Genomic DNA, 21,452 nt, shown 5'->3' with positions numbered 1-21,452 from the left:
CATAGTATTCAACACAAAATACGAGGCTAATCTTCTTGAATGGCAGTCAGTCTCAAGTAGAGTGATGTGGGCAAATATGAGAATGGGGAACTGGACAATGAGACTTATTTGTGTCTATGATCCCACAGAAGGTTCTACTAAGGTAGAAGTGGAGGAATTTTTTGAGGCTTTAGAAAAAGCAACTGACACAATGAAAAAGGAAAAGTTGGTCCTTGTTGGGGATCTAAATAGTAGAGCAGGAAATGATTGTGAGACATACAAAAATATTTTGGGAAAATTTGGAGAAAAGAGCAAAGCTAATAATAATGGCAAATATCTGTTGGATTTCTGCTCAGGACATGGACTGGTTATTACTAACACCATGTTCCAACATAAAAATGTGCACAAATTCACATGGAGAGAAGAGGCTAGGAATAAGAAAAGTCTCATTGACTATGTTATTGTTGATAGTGATGTTTTCTCCCTGGTGCAGGACACCAGAGTGTACAGAGGATTTGAAATTGGAAGTGATCACTATTTAGTCTTGAGCAGGATAAAATTGAATTTCATATTGAAAAGAATAACATGTAAGAAAGTTTTAAAGCGAATAAAAGTTGAGCAGCTCTCATATGTGAGCTGTAGACTAAAATACAGAAATATTATTGAAAAGAAAATGAAAGAGTTTGAGAACAGGAATCAAACCTTGGAGATTCAGTGGCAAACTCTGAAGGAAACATTGATTGATTCTGCCAGAGAGGCATGTGGTGAGGTTGTGTGCAAGGATAAAAAAATCAGAACTCCCTGGTGGACACAGGAAGTTAAAGAGGCAGTGAAGGAAAAGAAGAAAGCATATCAAAAGTTCCTGGCAAATAAGTCAGCTTTTACTCTTACAGAATACAGAGACAAATGTAAGAAAGCTAAACAGTGTGTAAAACTAGCTAAACAAAAGTCATGGGAGGACTTTGGCAAGAATATAGAAAATAAATATCAAGAAGGTGGCAAAATATTCTGGAGATTGTTGAAGAAGCTTAGGAATGGAGGAAAGAGTGCTGTAAAAGGAATTAGAGATGATAAAAGTGAAATGAAAACAGGAGAAAAAGATATCCTTGAAGTATGGAGTAATTACTTTGAAAAACTGCTAAATGAAACAAGCAGTGATGACAGCACAGTGATAAAAAACACTGACCAGGCATGCAGTCAGGAATACATATCCATACTTGAAGTAGAAAAAGCCATCAAAGGCTTGAAATGTGGAAAGGCAGCAGGAGTAGATGATATTCGACCAGAAATGCTGAAGTATGGTGGTATAAGAGTCTTACAGTGGCTGCACTGCATAGTTCAGAAAGCCTGGACAGAGGGACGAATTCCCGATGATTGGAGTAGAGCTCTCATAGTACCCATATATAAAAAGGGAAATAAAACTGAATGTGAGAATTACAGAGGTATTTCCCTACTGAGTGTTCCTGGCAAGATCTATGCAAGTATACTTGAGAAATGGCCACATTATGAAGGAATGTGGTATTAAACCTGATATCAAAATTGGAGATGTTAATGTCAGCTCTTTGCTTTATGCAGATGATGTTATACTTCTAAATAAATCCGCTACAAGTCTGCAAGATTCTCTGACTAAATTGAATAGCTGTTGTAATAGATATGGTATGAAGGTCAGCAATAAAAAGACAAAGACAATGAAAATAGGCAGAATCATTGAAAATGTCAACTGTGTTGTGAATGGAGAACCTGTGGAACAAGTAAAACATTTCAGCTACTTAGGCACAATTTTTACTGAAGATGGTAAATTAAATATAGAAATAGACAACAGAATCAGCAAAGCTGGTATCGTGGGAAGTCAATTGAATAAATTCATATGGAATAAGAAAGAAATTAGTCGGAACACTAAATCAGCTGTATACAAGACTGTGTTCAAACCAATTTTAACTTATGGATCTGAGAGCTGGGTCAGAAGTAAAACACTTGACCAAAGACTAGAGACCGCAGATATGAGAGTCCTGAGAAAGATTAGAGGCGTGAACAGATGGCATCAATGGCAATATCATATTAAAAATGAGGATATTAGGAAAGAACTTGATATTGTCAGCATCCAGGAATCCGTTAGCAGAGGTAATCTCAGATGGTATGGTCACTTAAATAGAATGGGAGAGGAAAGATTAGCAAAACAAGTGTTCTCTGCCAAGTTGGCAGGAAAACGACCCAGAGGAAGACCAAGATATAGGTGGATTGATACGGTACAAAGTGCCTTAGACGATAGAAATATAAGATCTCATAATGTTGGAGTCTTGACAAGTAACAGACTGATTTGGATCAAAATTGTAGATAGGAAGTTAGTAATGATGTAATTTTTTCATGTAGTACTGTCATATCCTGTACATCCCTTGAGGGTACATGGCAGGAATTTGATGATGATGATGATGAGCTTCAACCTTTAGATGTCTGTATTAATAAACCATTTAAGGATTTATGAAGGATAAGTGGAACAGCTGGATGCAGTCTTCAGATTTTGAGGTTACACCATCAGGAAGAAAGAAGAGGCCTAGCATTTAGCAAGTTTGTGAGTGGGTCAAAGTTTCATGGGATGCTGTGAAAATCGAGACAGTGGGTAAATCATTTAAGAAGTGTGGCATTAGTAATGCACTGGATGGTACAGAGGACAATTTGTTGTATGAGGACTCAGATTCTGATTTAGAAGAGGTTTCAAGTATCTCTTCATTTAGCTCTGGAGATGAATTTCTGGGTTTTGACGAAGAAGATTAAAAGGTGGGCACTCTTTCCTAGTTAGAGGTATTTGTTGAAAATAGACTTACTTATTTATTTTTGAAATTATGGATTCTACAACCGTGTTAAAATAACTCTTTTTATTATCCCAACGTTTTGATCTTCATATCATCATCTGGAGCATACATAAATGTACAAGACAAGCTGCATTACATTTCAAACTGTAAGCTAGAGAAACAATGATTTGATCACTCGCTACTCACTGGTATGACCTCTAGTGAGAAAAAAATAATAAATTACATCAAGCTAGATTTAATTTATGATTACATGAATAAACATTCTTGCTTACAGATGGTTTTCCTTCCAGTAACAGTAATGTCCTATTTCTATTATTACAATTGTTATTTCTGATTTAAAAAATAAAAAATAAAAAAATATATATAATATTTAAAAAAATATTTAATGACTAACAAACCAAGAATAAGTTAGAAAACTTTAATGATACAACTAGTTTCAGCTTATTATGGCCTTCATCAGGTATCTTTATAGGTAGAAGAAACAATAATAAAAGACTGAAGATATTAAGAAAACTGAGAAGCACAGGTTAATTGTATTAGATAATTCATCATCATCATTATCAAATTCCTGCCATGTACCCTCAAGGGGTATACAGGATATGACAGTACTACATGAAAAAAATTACATCATTACTAACTTCTTATCTACAATTTTGATCCAAATCAGTCTGTTACTTGTCAAGACTCCAACATTATGAGATCTTATATTTCTATCGTCTAAGGCACTTTGTACCGTATCAATCCACCTATATCTTGGTCTTCCTCTGGGTCGTTTTCCTGCCAACTTGGCAGAGAACACTTGTTTTGCTAATCTTTCCTCTCCCATTCTATTTAAGTGACCATACCATCTGAGATTACCTCTGCTAACGCATTCCTGGATGCTGACAATGTCAAGTTCTTTCCTAATATCCTCATTTTTAATATGATATTGCCATTGATGCCATCTGTTCATGCCTCTAATCTTTCTCAGGACTCTCATATCTGCGGTCTCTAGTCTTTGGTCAAGTGTTTTACTTTTGACCCAGCTCTCAGATCCATTAGTTAAAACTGGTTTGAACACTGTCTTGTATACAGCTAATTTAGTGTTCCGACTAATTTCTTTCTTATTCCATATGAATTTATTCAATTGACTTCCCACCATACCAGCTTTGCTGATTCTGTTGTCTATTTCTATATTTAATTTACCATCTTCAGTAAAAATCGTGCCTAAGTAGCTGAAATGTTTTACTTGTTCCACAGGTTCTCCATTCACAACACAGTTGACATTTTCAATGATTCTGCCTATTTTCATTGTCTTTGTCTTTTTATTGCTGACCTTCATACCATATCTATTACAACAGCTATTCAATTTAGTCAGAGAATCTTTCAGACTTGTAGCGGATTTATTTAGAAGTATAACATCATCCGCATAAAGCAAAGAGCTGACATTAACATCTCCAATTTTGATATCAGGTTTAATACCACATTCCTTCATAATGTGATCCATATAGATAATGAATAACAGAGGGGATAATGTACATCCTTGTCTCACACCAGATTTAACATTAAACCATCTTCCTGTACTTCCTTCAATTCTAACTGCTGACTTACAACTCAAATAAAGACTAAGTATTGCTTGATATAATGCCCCATTGACACCATATAACTGCAGCGTATTGAATAGCTTCTCTCTTGGCACCTTGTCATATGCCTTTTCCAAATCGACAAAACTTAAATACAGATCTTTGTTGTATTCCCATGCTTTCTTGACTATTTGTCGTAAAGTGAAAATCTGATCCTGACAGCCTCTATTTGGCCTGAATCCAGCTTGTTCTTCACCAAGCTTTTCTTCCACAATTCTTCTCAACCGTTTCTCAAGTATACTTGCATAGATCTTGCCAGGAACACTCAGTAGGGAAATACCTCTCTAATTCTCACATTCAGTTTTATTTCCCTTTTTATATATGGGTACTATGAGAGCTCTACTCCAATCATCGGGAATTCGTCCCTCTGTCCAGGCTTTCTGAACTATGCAGTGCAGCCACTGTAAGACTTTTATACCACCATACTTCAGCTTGTTCTAGCTTGTGCTGAAACTAGTTGTATCATTAATGTTTTCTAACTTATTCTCGGTTTGTTAGTCATTAAATATTTTTTTAAATATTATATATTTTATTATATATAAAAGACTGAAGATATTAAGAAAACTGAGAAGCACAGGTTAATTGTATTAGATAATTAAAAATAAAAAATATTGTATTAAAGTTCCAGTTGTTCTATTCATGTGCCATTGTTTATAATAAGCCGAAACTAGTTGTATCATTAAAGTTTTCTAACTTATTCTCGGTTTGTTAGTCATTAAATATTTTTTTAAATGTATCACAGTAACCGAGTCAATGCTCATGAATACATATATATAATATATATATATAAAATAAAATAAATAAATTATTTATAAATTACAACATGAATAAACATTCTTTCTTATAGATTTTTTCTTTAAGAGTGATGTCCTATTTTTTTTATTAAAGTTATTTTAGATTTAGGATCCTGGATTCTCTACAGTCCTGTTTATAGTTGTTCTTAGAGAGGAAGGATTCATGGGATGGATATATGCCTTCCATATGTATGGGATTTTTAGACCATCATTATTGTTTAGATTGGGGTGGTTGATAACAATCTCACAATTTGCTTGAATCCCTTAAATTTGCTTGCATACAATGTTTTGGTGTGATGTAGACAACTAGTGCTTTTCCAGTCAATTCTATGTAAGGTGTTGAAGGGCATGATCAGAAAGGCCAGCTTCACCATAATTATTATATTTGATGTGTCGTTTATGTTCTTTTTGTCTGATCGGAATTGTGCATCCTGTTTCTCCTATGCATGGTATGTTGCAGGTGCAGTAAATACGGTATACTCCAGGATGGGCCAAAAGAGGGAGTGGGTCTTTGGATGAGTTGAGTAAGCTTTTTAATTTTGCAGGAGGTTTAAAGATGGCTTTGAGGTTGTATTTTTGTAGTACTCTGTTTATTTTAATCTGATGTCCCTTTAATGTAGGGAATGGTATAATAACAAAATTATTATAACAATGGTATAATAACAAAATTCTCTACAAGACCTCAATAAAAAACAAAGTTTTTTATTGAGGTCTTGTAGAGAATTTTGTTAATAGTGTTTTGGCTGTATCCATTTTTTTGAAAAGTATTGCTGATCACTTTAAATTCGTTTTTCAGTGCCTGTTCATTGGAGCAGATTTTCAGAGCCCTGTTTTTTAGGGTATTGCTGACACCTAGTTTTTGTGATGGGTGGTGGTAGGAGTTTGTGTATATATTGGCCGGTATGTGTCGGTTTCCGGTAAACAGTGAAGGAAAGATTGTCTGAGGGAAGACGTGTGACAGTGTATCTAGAAACGGCAGTGTGTTATGTTTTTCAATCTCAATTGTGAACTGTATGCGTTTGTGTTGCTTGTTTAGGTGGCTAAGGAATGTGTCTAGTGTCTGGCGGCAATGAGACCAGATCGCAAAAACATCGTCAATGTATCTAAGCCAGACTTTGGGTTTTAAAGGGAAGGAACCTAGAGCAAGTGGCTCAAAATGTTCCATATAAAAGTTAGCAATTGGGGGGGGGGATAATGGCGAGCCCATGGCTGTGCCTTCTTTTTGTAGGTAGAAAGCGTTTTGCCATACAAAATACCAGAACGTAATACATGTGCAAAGAGCGCTGTGATATCGGGAGGAAATTTGTTCTGTAAAAGAAGAATTGTGTCATTGATTGGGACATTCGTAAAGAGGGCAGAGACATCAAAACTGATAGATCATCTTTTTCTAATGTAATGTCTTTGATGATGTTTATGAAGTGTTGTGTGTGTGTGTGTTTGATATAGGAGGGGGAAATGACCTACCAACTCCCTGAGTGTTGCCGCTAATTTTTTAGCTAGGTAATAAGTCGGGCTATTAATTCCTTCGACTATAAGCCATAGCAGTGTGTTTTCTTTGTGAATTTTCAGTAGCCCGTAAATTCTCGGGGAACGAGCATAGTGCGGAAATAGTTTTTTGACCGTATCTTCGGGACATGTGGTAATTGATTTAAGTAGATTCTCTGTCTTCCTTTTTATTCTATTAGATGGGTTATAGTTAAGTAATTGATATGTGTTATTGTCTGAGACCAACAGATTCATTTTTTACACATACATGGTTTGGTTTAAGATAAAAAGCTTACTCAACTCATCCAAAGACCCACTCCTTCCGCTGGCCCACCCTGGAGTATACTGTATTTACTGCACCTGCAACATACCATACATAGGAGAAACAGGATGCACAATTCCGATCAGACAAAAAGATCATAAACGACACATCAAATATAATAATGGTGAAGCTGGCCTTTCTGATCATGCCCTGAACAGCTTACATAGAATTGACTGGAAAAGCACTAGTTGTCTACATCACACCAAAATATGGTATGAATGCAAATTTAAGGAAGCTTGTGAGATCATTATCAACCACCCCAATCTAAACATTAATGATGGTCTAAAAATCCCACACATATGGAAGGCATATATTCGTCCCACGAATCCTTCCTCTCTAAGATCTCTAAGAACAACTATAAACAGGACTGTAGAAAATCCAGAATCCTAAATCTAAAATAATAACTTTAATGATAAAAAATAGGACATCACTCTTAAAGAAAAAATCTATAAGAAAGAATGTTTATTCATGTTGTAATTTATAATAATTTTATTTATTTATTTATTTTATTTTATATATATATATATATATATACAGGGTGTTCGGGATAAATTTGACAGTTTCGTAAGGAAAAAGAAAATCTTCTTTGTATCTATTAAATTTAATGAATTGACAAAAAAACATTACAGGCAGAGTTAATTACAATACTATCAACAAGATTTACTCAAAATAACCACCATTAGCATCGATCACAGCTTCAATTCTGCTTCGGAACCTCGAACAAGCTGATGCTACAGTCTCCCTGGGAAGGGCCGCAAAAACTGTTTTAATTTTATCCATTAACTGGGCTTTTGTATTACTGGAAGTGCGATTGGTGTCTTTTTCAACTGCGCCCCATACAAAATAATCCATGGGGTTAAGGTCTGGGGAGTTTGGAGGCCAAACATTTGGACTGGTGAAGTCGTAGAAATTTTCAGACAACCATTTTTGACTTTTCCCAGAGGTGTGGCAAGGGGCCGAATCCTGCTGCCATACATACGGCCTACCATTGGCTACCCTTGTTATCCAGGGCTTGACTACAGTTAGCAACTCCACGAACAAAGCCCGAATTCCAATGCCAAGGTTCTTCAACACCTGTTCCTGCAGATTTGCGAGGAATTCTGCTGTACGAACGCAATCAGATCGTCTGCTAGGGATCTTTCTTCTTGCTACATCCTCGTAGTCACCATTGCAAGTCTCTAGTTCATGCCTGATTGTTTTTACTGTATTCAGGGAGCATTGGGCAGCAGTCGTAATATCCTTATTTTGATGGCGGGCACGAATCATGATGATACAAGTTATTCTCTTCCATGATTCAGGTGGGTTCCAGCTATCCATCCTTTCTGACATCTTGTATATGAATGAAGAAGGGTCCAAACTTTTAAATGAAGAGAAGTGTGTGTTAATACATGTAACTTACGGAAAAATATAATTAATTATAAATATGTCAAATTTATCCCGAACACCCTGTATATATATCTCATATATATTTTTTTAAATCAAAAATAACAATTGTAATAACAGAAATAGGACATCACTGTTACTGGAAGGAAAACCATCTGTAAGCAAGAATGTTTATTCATGTAATCATAAATTAAATCTAACTTGATGTAATTTTTATTTTTTTTTCACTAGAGGTCATGCCAGTGAGTAGCATGTGATCAAATCATTGTTTCTCTAGCTTACGGTTTGAAATGTAACGCAGCCTTCTCTTGTATATTTATGTATGCTGCAGATGATGATTATGATATGAAGATCGAAACGTCGGGATAATAAAAAGTTATTTTAACACGGTTGTAGAATCCATAATTTCAAAAATGAATGCTGATCACCGTGTAACACTAAAAGAAAAGACCTACTTATTACTTTATATTTGAAATACTGTAAATTCATTATAATATTCAGTGATAAAGTTTTTTCCTAAAAAATGTGTACAAAAAAGGGAGTGCTTATATGCTGGCAAATATGGTATTTCAGAGTTTCATTTGATATCCAGCCGTGTCATGTAAAATCACTAATAACATTATGCTTTCACTGAAGAAAAGGTTAATCATAAAAGTGTAAAATAAATTGCATAAATAATTACATAATTTATATTATCATACAAAAACTTAATTTATAATACCATACTAAACAGATCATTAGATAGATATTGGTGAAGATGGACATTTTTAATATAAGATAGAACAGAATGAAAGATCATTCCTGGAAGTTGGGGAAGTAAATCAGTAATGTGAGATAGCTTTTTTTGCTTATTGGAGGGAGTGAATATATTGCTGGGGGCAAGTGTAATGATAATGAATAAATTTAAAGAGTGGATTTTATAGAAGGATATATATATATATATATATATATATATATATATATATATATATATATATATATATATATATATATATATACCTTATTACAGATGTCTTTTTGGTGCCATCAGTCTGCGAGACAGGTATGTTCTCAGTCCTAAAACAGGTAGGAGGGAATAATTAGCATTATTATATGAAATTACAATGTAGCTAAGTATATTTTAAAGGATATAATGATTTTTTTAATGTTATGGCACAAATAAAAATAAAACTATTTTACATATGGTGAAGTTGTACATTCTTAAATTGAAGTAACCTTAAGTTTCATTATCACTTCTTAATTTTTGACATGATTCTGACAATGAAGCCATCTTTTCGTTCAATGAAATCAAACAGAGAACAGCACTGATTGTATTGGATTTATGGAGGCAACTACCATTTGAAATAGTAGTTGACTATGAAAATTTTCACAATACTAAGATCGTATGTTTCAATCTTTATATTAAGGTCATCTTCAGGAATATATTCATCTATATATATATATATATATATATACTACATTACATCAAAATACAACATACCATAGTAAGCTACATCAAGTCAAACTACTTAACCTGCCCTCTTGTGGTATGACAACAAAATTTGTTTCAATTAATGAAATACTGTGGGATAGCATCATTTAATTTCTTTCTTTTCTTTTTAAGTTTTAGACAATAAAATAAAGCACATATTTTAATCGTAATCACTGTCTTCAGAAATAACATTTCGTAGATGTTCTTTAAGTGGCCGGAGGTCGTCACCACTTGAAATCTCTTGGACATCATTTTTATAATACTCATTGCATACTTTGGCTGGTTTAGTCATCAAGTCAATAATAAGGCTGTACTTTCCACTATGTTGCAATTTTTTATTAAGTTCATAATATGGTGCTAAACAAATATCCAATTGTCTAGTGAATTTTCCCGAAACTCCATAAAGAGATCATTATCCATAAAATAACTTCCTAACTTTCTTGCCAAGTCCAATCCTTCTGCTAATTTCTTTAAACTGAATTCTTTAATGGATTCATCACAATCAGAATCTTCGGCAGAACTTTCCCTGCCATTTGGTTCGACGGCATCTATTAATTGTACCAGTTCCTCCTTATTTAAATCTGTTTCTCCATCAATTAATTCACTAATTTCGTTTTCAACCATATCGCAAAAGTCCTCTCCACCAAAAATGTGTGCGACGTTTATCATACGATGTAGCGTGGCATCCACTGGAGGTAGTATGAAATTTTGTTCCATTACGGCTTCAGGCCATATTTTTTTCCAGCAAGCATTCAGTGTAGAGGGGTGTAATTCCTTAATGGACAGAGAAATAATTTTTACACAATTCAATATTGAAAACTCTTTCCATGCTTGAGGCAGTGTCATGTTTGGATTAGATTCCATTTTTTCCAAAATTAATTGAAATGCTCACCAAATATAATATGACTTAAATGTTGATATTATTCCTTGGTCGAGTGGTTGAATAAGTGAAGTAGTATTAGGCGCAAAAAAGTTATTTTAATATTCGGATGGCTTAAATTTGTTGGGTGGCCTGGTGCGTTATCTAAAATTAGTAGAATTTTGAAGTCCATATTCTTTTTTTTTGTGTAACTTTCTACATCTGGTACAAAACACTTGAAAAACCAATTTGCAAACATGCTAGCTGTAACCCATTTTGTTGGCACACCAATAAACAGGTAGGATGGACTTGTCGAGCCCTTTCATCGCACAAGGATTTGGAGATCGGTTAATAAACATTGGTTTTGTCATGTAATCACCTGACACATTACTACAAAACAGTAGAGTAATTCTATCTTTGGAAACTTTGAAACCAGGAGCTGATCTTTCATTTTTTGAAATATAGGTGTGTTTGGCATTTTTTTTTCAATATAATCCAGATTCATCCGCATTGAACACCTGGTCTGCACTGTAACCACCTTCTTTAATGATTTTTAAAAGTTCTGCTGGGTATTTCCGGGCAGCTTCAACATCTGCTGATGCTGATTCTCCCTGGATTTTAAGATTATACAAAGAAAACCGCTTTTTAAAGTTTTCGAACCAACCCTTACTGGGCAGAAAATCTATGCTGAGAAATTTCTTGTGAAGAATCTTGATCAAGTTCTTTTAAATGTTCATAAACTTTGAGAGCTTTTTGCTTAATAAGGTGTCCATCCAAAGGAATTTTCTTTTGAGTGCAGTCTTCTATCTAAATCATTAGCGATTTCTCCATTTTTTTCTATTAGAATATCGCAAACACGAGCAATGCGCTTTGCACTTACCGTTGATCCAGGATTAACACTTTCTCGGATTTTATGTTCATTTTGTTTCATTGTTCGAATTGTTGATTCATTTAAATTCAGAATCCTTGTAACAACTCCTGGTTTTTCTTCAATTTTCAACCGATCCAAGATTTTAATTTTTTCTTCAAGAGAAATGAATTTCCTCTTCAATGTTGATTTTTTCCCTTTCGTTGCAGTTTTAGTGGCCATTACAATAAAAATAAACTTTTGCATTAAAAAAAAAAAGCATTACATATGTATGTAACTCACCAGAAAATAAACTGCTCTGCTTGAGAACAACACACTTATGATTTTAAATGCACTCTCCTAGCAGAAAATGAAGACAATTTTCAACATTAAACACTTTATAAAGTAAACCCTAGATGGCAAACCTATGGGACTCGTGCCAGAGTTGGCACGTCAACGATTTACAGATGATATCCTTTTATATGTTTATAAATTATTCAAGTATTTTTTTAATTCTTATAATACGTACAAGCTGAATTTTGTTTTACACACGACAGCAGTTATAAAGACGTGCATATGATTGGTGCAGTATTAACAAAAGATCGCGTGACAAAAGCAACTGACAAGTGTTGAGTTGAAATGCTAATTCTCAATCGAATTCCATAACATCTGAAACTGTCATAACAACATTCACTATTAGTTTTAACACATTCACAACAGGGTGTCATTTATCATTCTGATGGAACTTCTCATTACTGACTGGCTCAACTCACACAAATGTTTCAACCCTTGGTTGAATTTTATGGCTTCTTGTTTGTATTTGATGTGGCAGGCAAACTCACACATTCATTATATGGCATGTTTCAATTCTTGGAAGTCTTTTATTTTAAGTGGGTTTACAGTAATACTACTGGACCTTGCCAAGACTTTTGATAGGATACCACATAGAACCCTAATCAGTAAACTGGAGCAGATGGGGATAGATATAGGGTTGGTGAGATGGATAGGAGGGTGGTTGAAGGAGAGATACCAGAGAGTGGTTTATTCAGGAGTGGAGTCTAAAAGACAGCTTGTGACTAGTGGAGTGTCACAGGGCTCTGTTCTTGGACCACTGCTTTTCAATTTGTTCATCAATGATATAGGAAAGGAATTTGAGAGGAAGTGTTCACTTGTTTGCTGATGATGCAAAGTTGGGTAGAGCAATTATGAGTGCACAGGATGTCAAAATTTTACAGGATGATTTGGATAGTTTGGAGGACTGGGCTAGGAAAAATGGATGTCAATTTAATGTGGCAAAGTGTAAGATTATGCACTTTGGGGTGAAAAGAATAGCAGCAGTATATCGCATTGGTGGAACCGTACTCCAGGAGATTGATGAGGCCAGGGATTTGGGAGTGTTGGTGGATAGGGAATTGAAGTTTAGTGGGCACATTGCAAAAGTGACTAAAACAGCTTACCAAATCACTTGGCTTCTGAAAAATACTTTAACATGCAGAGACAAACAAGTTGTTGTTCCTCTGTATCGAGCCTTGATAAGACCCCATCTGGACTGCTGTGCCCAGTTATGGGCACCAGGGTTTCTTCGTGATGGTAAGGAAGTGGAGAGGATCCAAAGACGTGTGACCAAGATGATAGCAGGTCTGTGGAATGAACCTTATGAGAATAGGTTGAAGATTTGTGGGTTGCAGAAATTGGTCGATAGGCATGGAGGGGTGATATGATTGAGACATTCAAATTCCTGAAGGGTTTCTATAAGATTGATCCAGAAGATATTTTTGAAAATATGACTGGTGGTGGGAGGACTAGGGGCCATGAATGGAAGCTGGGCAAGAGCGTGGTTGACAAGGGTGTTAGAGCTAGGTTTTTTACTTGGAGAGTAGTGAATGAGTGGAATAAGCTTCCAGAGTCTGTTGTGGGTGCTATGACCGTGAATGAGTTCAAGGCAAGGTATGATAGATACTGTGTGAATGTTGAATAGTTGTTCTTGACATGATGTTAGGGCCTCCCTCGATGAGTCTGTCGACTCCTTGGAGTTTCCCGGAACAACAACAATAATAATAATAATAATAACAATAAGTTAGCCTTTGTGATCTGTCATAATGACATAGAGAATTTCAAATGCAATAAAAAACACTTATTTCATAATTGAAACATTAGACAATAGTTTTTAGTTAGATACTGTGTTTTGGTGCAACATATGGTTTTGCTTAAGTCTATACAGTGTAGTTTCTGTGAGAGGGGAGATGTGATTTATTAGTTAGTGCCATTTTTATTCCATCTCTCTCTAATTGCACTATTTGTTGAGAATGACTCAGACTGTAAAACCCCTCTGTACAGTACCTTATTCAGTGATACAATAAAACTAAATTCGATACTTATAACTACTTGCGCGATACAGGCAGACACAAACTTAACTCAGATAAAATTTGATTTTCAAGTCCCACGGTGAAAAATATGAAAAAAAGAAAAAACAAAGGGTTACTAGAAATTGTAGACTGCGTTATATCGAAACTGCATTGAACAAGGGATACCACAATTTGTAGATCACATTATATCGAAACTGCGTTGTATAAGTACCGTGTTATACGAGGGTTACCTGTACACACATCTATAGAGCATGCTGCTGAAGATACAGGTCTCCACAATACGCAGTTTAGTGTGTATCTTTATAGCTTGGCTCTTCCATATTTTGTCCATTGTTTTTAAGATAGCTGTTGCTCTGGCTATTCCAATTTTAACCTCTTTTTTTGGAGTCCAAGTTGTGCATCATATAGAATCCAAGATATGTGAAGTGTTACACATTTTCCAGTTGAAATCCTTCTATGGTAACTTTGTTCAGTAACTCCTGTTGTCTGAATATCATTGTTTTAGACTTTTCAAAGTTGACATTTAGTCCATATCTTTTTCCTTCTGCGTATAGTGTTCACAGTGTCTGGTCCAGCCTTCCTGTGTCCTCTTCAATCAGGGTAATGTCATCTGCAAAGCAGAGGTAGTTTATTCTCATGCCATTTATTGAAATTCCTCCACCTTCTTCTTTAATCTTATCTAGTGTTCTTCCCAGATGTGTGATGAAGATGATTGGTGATATTGGGTCCCCTTGTCTTGTGGTAAACCAATATCCAGTCACACCTGCTATCCTGACTGTTGCTTGTGCTTGGCTGTTTATATCTTTCAACAGGTGCATTAATTTATTGTCCACATCATAGGATTCCAAGACTGCCTATGTTATATTTTGGTCGATATTATCAAAAGCTTTTTGGAAGTCTACAAAACAGTAGTATATCTTTTTGTTCTGTCTTCAAGCTTTCTCTGCTATCAGTCTTAATGCGAGTATTTGTTGCACTATTCCTCACTCTTTTCACAATTCTGCTTGCTTGTCAGAAAATGTGTCTCCATATGACCCATCAGGCATTCTGTAAGTATTTTCATCAGCACTTTGCCAAGATGATTCATTAGTGCAATAGTTCTCTAATTGATGCATTCTAAAGCACTGCTTTTCTTATGAAGAACAACCAAGACCGATTTTTTTCAGGGGCATAGCCTAATCTCCATATTTCATTACATCGGTTATACATTTCATTTACAACCATTTCATCCTCATATTTTAGAATCTCACCTATTATGTTGTCATTTCCAGGACTCTTGTTGTTCTTGAGATATTTTATAGCCTTACTCACCTCCTCATCCAAGATGTCATTTTCAAAGATCTCTGCTGGTGGAGAGATTGCTTTTAGTTCTTTTATTACTTCTGATGCAGTATTATTTAGTTGATTTTTATATAGTTCACTACAATATCTTGTCCATCTGTGCATGATTTTGGTCTTGCCCATCACTACTTTATCATCTTCATCTTTGACTGCTACTAATCTTGTTTGGCACTTCCTATTGACATTTCTTATAAGTTTATAGACCTTTCTAGTTTTGTGTTCTCCATAGTACTGTTCAATGCCTTTGCATTGATCCTTCAGCCATTTGGCTTTATCAGATATTGCTGCTTTCTGTACTTCATTGCATTTTTTATGGTATAACTCATCTGCTGCCTCTGAATTATCTCTTTTAAGTTTCAGTTCTCCTGTCTCTTGTAGCAATTTCAGGGTTTCCCAAGTTATCCATTTCTTGTTGATCTTCTCTCTTTCAGGAATTACTTCTGCTACCACTTTTTTTAGTAATGTAGTCAGTCGTTCTGCTCTTGTATTTATATTTTGTTTTTCACTTATGGTCTTAAGCTTAGTTTCCAGTATGTCCTGATATGCTGTTCTTAAGCTGTCTTCATTTAGTCTTGAGATGTCTCTAGCTTTATGGAACTTTCCATTGTACTTCTGTTTCATTTTTAGTCTTATATTCAATATCACTAAGTGTTGTCTGAATCAATATTAGCTCCTTGGAATGATCTGCACTGCTGAACTGATGTTCTTCATTTCTGGTCTATTAATATCAGGTCATTCATATTCCTTATTATTTATTTAGAGTATGGCTCACACATGAAAAGTTAGATTACATTAATCCTTAATATATATGGACATAGTAATAGACATATGTACAATAATAAGACATAATACAGTCATAAAAGAGACGCTCAAGAATAGGCTATAACTAAATGTCTAGGTTGATTATCCAGTCGACTGCACTTCATGTAGCATGGATGAAATCTGACAGGTTTCCACTGTATGCACATTGGACACATTCTGTTGTAATATGATTAATTGTCTGGTGGGGTGATCCACAGTCGCACCTGGGTGAGGCAATCATACCCCCATTGGTAAAGGTGGTCTGCACATCGGCCATGGTTGTGTGGATTCAGTTAAGGGCAGACCAAGTTTTCCAATGTGGGTCTAAACCTGAAGGTATCTGTGTTGGGTCCACTAATTCATGGAAGATAAAATCCCTGTTGACGTGTTACACAAGGACTCTTTCCACTCCTCCTTCATGTTGAAACTTGTCTCTGCAATATTTTTTGCTATTAAGATTGGAGGGTGCCTTGACTTTAGCCTGTTTATTTCTAGGGGTGGGATGTCTTCATGGATTGGAAGATTTTGGATTTCCATGATTTTGCTGTATTCATGTAGAAGAAAGTTGGATCTGCAGATGTGCGGAGGTGGGATGTTGCTTAGCACTGGGAGCCAGAAGGTTGGGGTTGATTTTACAGTTCCAGAAATAAGCGCATAGTGGTGTTAAGCTGGGCATCAACCAAATACACATGGGCACTGTTCAGCCATATGGGTGAGCAGCATTCAGCTGTAGAGTAAATGAGGCCAAGAGCAGTGCAGTGAAGCGTTGTTGCTGAAGCACCCCAAGTTGTTCCACATAGTTTTTGCAGTATATTGTTTCTTGTTTTTAGCTTGGATGCTGTGTTAATGAGATGTGGTTTAAAAGATAGTGTTCTATCTAGAGTGACACCCAGATATTTCGGAAATCTGTTGTAGCGTAGCAGTTTGTGGTTGAAGTAGACCATGAGTTCTTTGTTAGCCTGGTTATTGTTCAGGTGGAAGCATGAAACTTCTGTTTTGCTAGGATTTGGGCATAATCTCCATTTGCTGAAGTATTCATCTAGGACAGCAAGGTCGTTTGTTAGTGTATCTTCCATTGTAGTAAAACTGGTGTGTCTGGTGGCTAGAGCAATGTCATCAGCATAGCAAAACTTCTTGGAGGCTGTATTAGGCAATGTATAAGTTAAAAAGGAGGGGAGTCAGAACTGACCCTTGTGGTAATCCATTATCCAGTGTTCTTTGTTTACTTTTGTTCTCGTCCATACACATTTGGAACAGGCGATTGCTTAGCATGTTATCAATTAGTTTTGCTATTGTTCTGCATGGGACTGCACAGAGCAATTTGCAGACTGCACCATGCCTCCAGACAGTATCATAAGCTGCAGTAAGATCTATAAAAGCTACAGCTGTTTTCTGGCATTGTTGGCAGCCTGCCTCTATATGTGTGGTGAGTGACAGAACCTGATCACACAGCTTCGTTTATGTCTGAATCCGGCCTGTTCCACTGGGACTTGTTCTATTATCTTAGGGCAATTCTATTAAGGATGAGCCTTTCTAGGAGCTTATAGCAGGTGCTAAGCAGGGCAATTGGTCAGTAGTTTTCTGGTTTGTTGTTGGTTTTTCCTGATTTTAAGATGGGGATAATTTTTGTCCTCTTAAACTCTTTTCGAAGTCTATCAGTCTGGAGGATATCAGAGAAAAAGCAAGCCAACCACTGTCGAGCTTTTTGGCCTGTCTTCAACAGGAAGTCAGGATGAATTCCATCGAAACCTGGAGCCTTGCCTGGTTTCATATCCATTAGAGTAGTGTTAATATCTTCAAGAGTGAAGGGTCGTGAATATAGAGGGTCTGATGGTCTGTTATTTTTCAAATATATAAGTTCTCTTTTTATTTGAAGAGAGCGTTGTTTGTCCTTGGTGGTATACCTTGACATAAGTTCTCTTTTTATTTGAAGAGAGTGTTGTGTGTCCTTGGTGGTATATCTTGACATATTGACAATATGTGATGCATATTGGTTAGGAGAAATAGCGGATTGTTCCCGAGCAGTCAGGGTACCACTACCTAGTTTTCTTAGAAGACTCCATGCTTTTCTACTGGAGTGCCGAAAATCTGCAATGTCAGGATCACCACACTCTAGATATTCTTGATACAGTTTATTACTATCATCGTCCCATCCAGGGATATATATATATATACTCCTTCCAGAAGCCTCTTGGTATGGTCTTCTTACCTACAGCTAAGACAGCTCCCACGAATCTCTTGTAATTACAAGAACAAATTACAACGGACAAATTACAGTAATTTATCCGTTGGATCCCTCCAACGGACATATTTGTCAAGACAGCAAATGTATCCCAGTCGGCTTTCTGGAAGTTCCAGCGGGGATGTTGGATGGATCTGACAAGGGGTATCTGCAGACCAACCTCTAATATAATTGGTCTATGTTGGCTTTGGGGAAAGTTGAAGAGAACTCTTCTCGATGTAGGTAACGGTCGTCCACTGTTGTCTTGAGTGACGAAGCAGATGTTGGGGATGTACTCCCTGTTCCAAGCTGCTGACCTGAAGGAAGATCTATCTTTTGCATAGAAAATTAGGTGAATATTGTAAATTTCTGCCCATTCAGTCAAAGTCTCTCTGCATTCATTGTTGGAAGCATATTTCCATAGCGTGTAGTGGCTGCTAAAGTCACCTATATGCATTGCAGGGTGGTGGCACACTGGTAGAATTTGTGGAGGCCACAAGATGGCAGGGGGTTTATACACACTGGTAATGGTTATGTTCCCTATCATAGTTGTTATGAGATGCATGCTGCCGTCAATGCTGGTTGCAATGAGGTGGGAATCTTCTTGGGTACTACATAAAAAGGTGGCAAGGCCATATGCATGATGGTAAGTGGTTCCAATGATAATGTAACCAGGAATTCGGCCCCCCTGCAGTGGAGCTGATCCTCATCCTTACAGTGAGTCTCTTGAATAAGAAAAATTTGTGGAGGCCACAAGATGGCAGGGGGTTTATACACACTGGTAATGGTTATGTTCCCTATCATAGTTGTTATGAGATGCATGCTGCCGTCAATGCTGGTTGCAATGAGGTGGGAATCTTCTTGGGTACTACATAAAAAGTTGGCAAGGCCATATGCATGATGGTAAGTGATTCCAATGATAATGTAACCAGGAATTCGGCCCCCCTGCAGTGGAGCTGATCCTCATCCTTACAGTGAGTCTCTTGAATAAGAAAAACGTCAACATTGTTGTCATATAAAATCTTTCAGAGGTATTCACATTTTGCTTTACATATACTCTCAATGTTAATTTGGCAAATTCGAACTAAAGGTCCAATATTCTTAGTCATCTTGCCCTTGTTGAACCAAATCTGATAACAATAGTCTAAGTGTGGTCCGATCAGGGTCTTATACAACAGAATGATAACTCTTTTGTCTCTGCAGGTCAGCGTCCGTCTCATTCTTGTAGCAATCCTCTGTGTTACCTTCACCACCTTTGTGGTATGTTCCCTGAATTTCAGGTTTCTATCAATCATCAACCCCAGATCTCATCTCCCCTACTTTCTCCAGTATAGCTTCTCCAATAGAGTATGCAGCGTCCCATCGATGTGTCCCAAACCTCAAGACCTTACATTTTGCTGCATTAAACTGATATCCCCATTCACTTACCCATCTATCTACTTTATTCAAATCCTCTTGCAGGGCTGCTGCATCTGCACTATTACTAATAATCCTTCCCAGCTTCACATCATCTGAATATCCCCTTGCAATCCACTGACAATGTCACTGATATAAAGGTTAAACAATATAGGTCCCAGTATTGAGCCCTGTGGGACCCCACTTGTAACCCTCTGCCTCCTTGAAGCTGCCCTGCCATACACAACTCTCTGATATCTATCAGACAACCAATCCTGAATCCAGTTGAGCAACTGACATCCAAACCCATGTGCTGAAACTTAAATATAAGCTTATCATGTAGCACCCTGTCAAATGCCTTCATTAAATCCAAGAAAATGGCAGTATATACCTTTCCCTCATCTACTGTTCTTGTAACTTTATTATAAAAGGCTAGCATATTACTAAAACAAGAGCACCCCTCAACAAATCCATGTTGACTCTCACAGATAACATTATCCTCATCTGCCTAATGCTGTATATGGTCCCTCACTAATTTCTCCAAGATCTTAACAACTACTAATGACACACAAACTGGCCTATAATTAGACACTTCCAGTCTGCTACTGCCCTTATGCAATGGCACCATCTTACCTTCCTTCCATTCCCTAGACACCTTTCTGTAGCCAGACTTTCATTGAAAAGCCTGGTCAAAGTAGCTGTCAGTTCTTCAGTACATTTTCTCAAAACTCGTGGTGAAATACCATCCAGTCCCACAGCTTTACTGATATCCAGAGTACTCAGTATTTGGAACACACTCTCCTCCTGTACCTCTAAACCTCGAACCTGCCCTATCCCTCTAGTATTAATTTACTCCTCCAGGATGAAATACTCCAATAAAGTGCTAATTGAACAATTCCACTATGTTATCTGCATCAGTCACTCTATTCCCATTTTTATACCACAATGTCATTCTTTCACAATCATTTCTCCTCCTACTGGCCACATAGCTAAAAATTTCCCTAGGATTTTCTTTGGATATTAGGGCAAATCTCTTCTCATATTCCAGTTTTGCCTTCCTTACCATACTCAGGGCCAGAGTTATACTTTTGGAGGGCCTGAGGCACAACATCATTATGAGGCCCTCGAAAGTAAGCATTTTTTTAGTTTATTGAAAATAAAAGTCAACATTTCCATAATCACTAATTTTAATAACACAATACAACATTGGCATACATATATTTGCATTTTAAAAAAATGTATAAAAATAAATCAGTTCAAATTTAAACAAAAAAAAATGAATAACTAAAAGTTTTTTTTTTTCTGGCTTTGGTTTTAGGAAATATATCTAAAATGATATCATAATTAATCGAGTCCATCACATCTCATTCACAATGCATAATAATGACAGGTCACTTGTTTTATTTTGGTGCAAGCTGCTTAAATAATTTTTTATTTGTTTCAACACTGAAAATGAGCATTCAGCACTTGCATTTGAAATCGGCATCCTCAAAAATATTTTTAAAATTGTTTCTATGTTCAGAAAAGTAGACCTTAACCCATTGTTTATAAATTTGTACATATTTTTAATTGAAGAATTTTCTTCCTTTATCATTATTAAAAATTGCTTAACTTCATCAGTAAATTTTTCTGGATCAATATCAGTCCCATAAGTTTGTAAAATTTTATCAATAAATTTTACAAACTTAAGTTTGTAAAATTTATTGATAAAATCGTGTACTTGTCTTGATCTATATCTTTCTTCAAAACAAAATGT

The 21,452-nt window shown here is 36.2% G+C and overlaps 1 protein-coding gene across 1 annotated transcript in view; it reads right to left on the bottom strand.

Annotated features, from left to right (window-relative positions):
• LOC150110175 (uncharacterized) overlaps positions 1-21,452 on the bottom strand; it is a 525,668-nt gene that overhangs the window by 58,541 nt on the left and 445,675 nt on the right. Inside the window, exon 20 of the mRNA XM_090391921.1 lies at positions 9,395-9,451. Within this exon, the coding sequence (XP_090248047.1) occupies positions 9,395-9,451 (57 nt within the window). The remainder of the gene's footprint in view (positions 1-9,394; positions 9,452-21,452) is intronic.

This window comes from Typopeltis vanoorti, chromosome 1 (assembly GCF_054136105.1).
Source record: "Typopeltis vanoorti isolate ZY-2024b chromosome 1, IOZ_Tvanoo_1.0, whole genome shotgun sequence".
NCBI classification, from domain to species: Eukaryota; Metazoa; Arthropoda; class Arachnida; order Uropygi; family Thelyphonidae; genus Typopeltis; species Typopeltis vanoorti.
The sequence above is the reverse complement of the archived record's forward strand: the minus strand, read 5'-3'. Positions and strand labels throughout refer to the sequence as shown.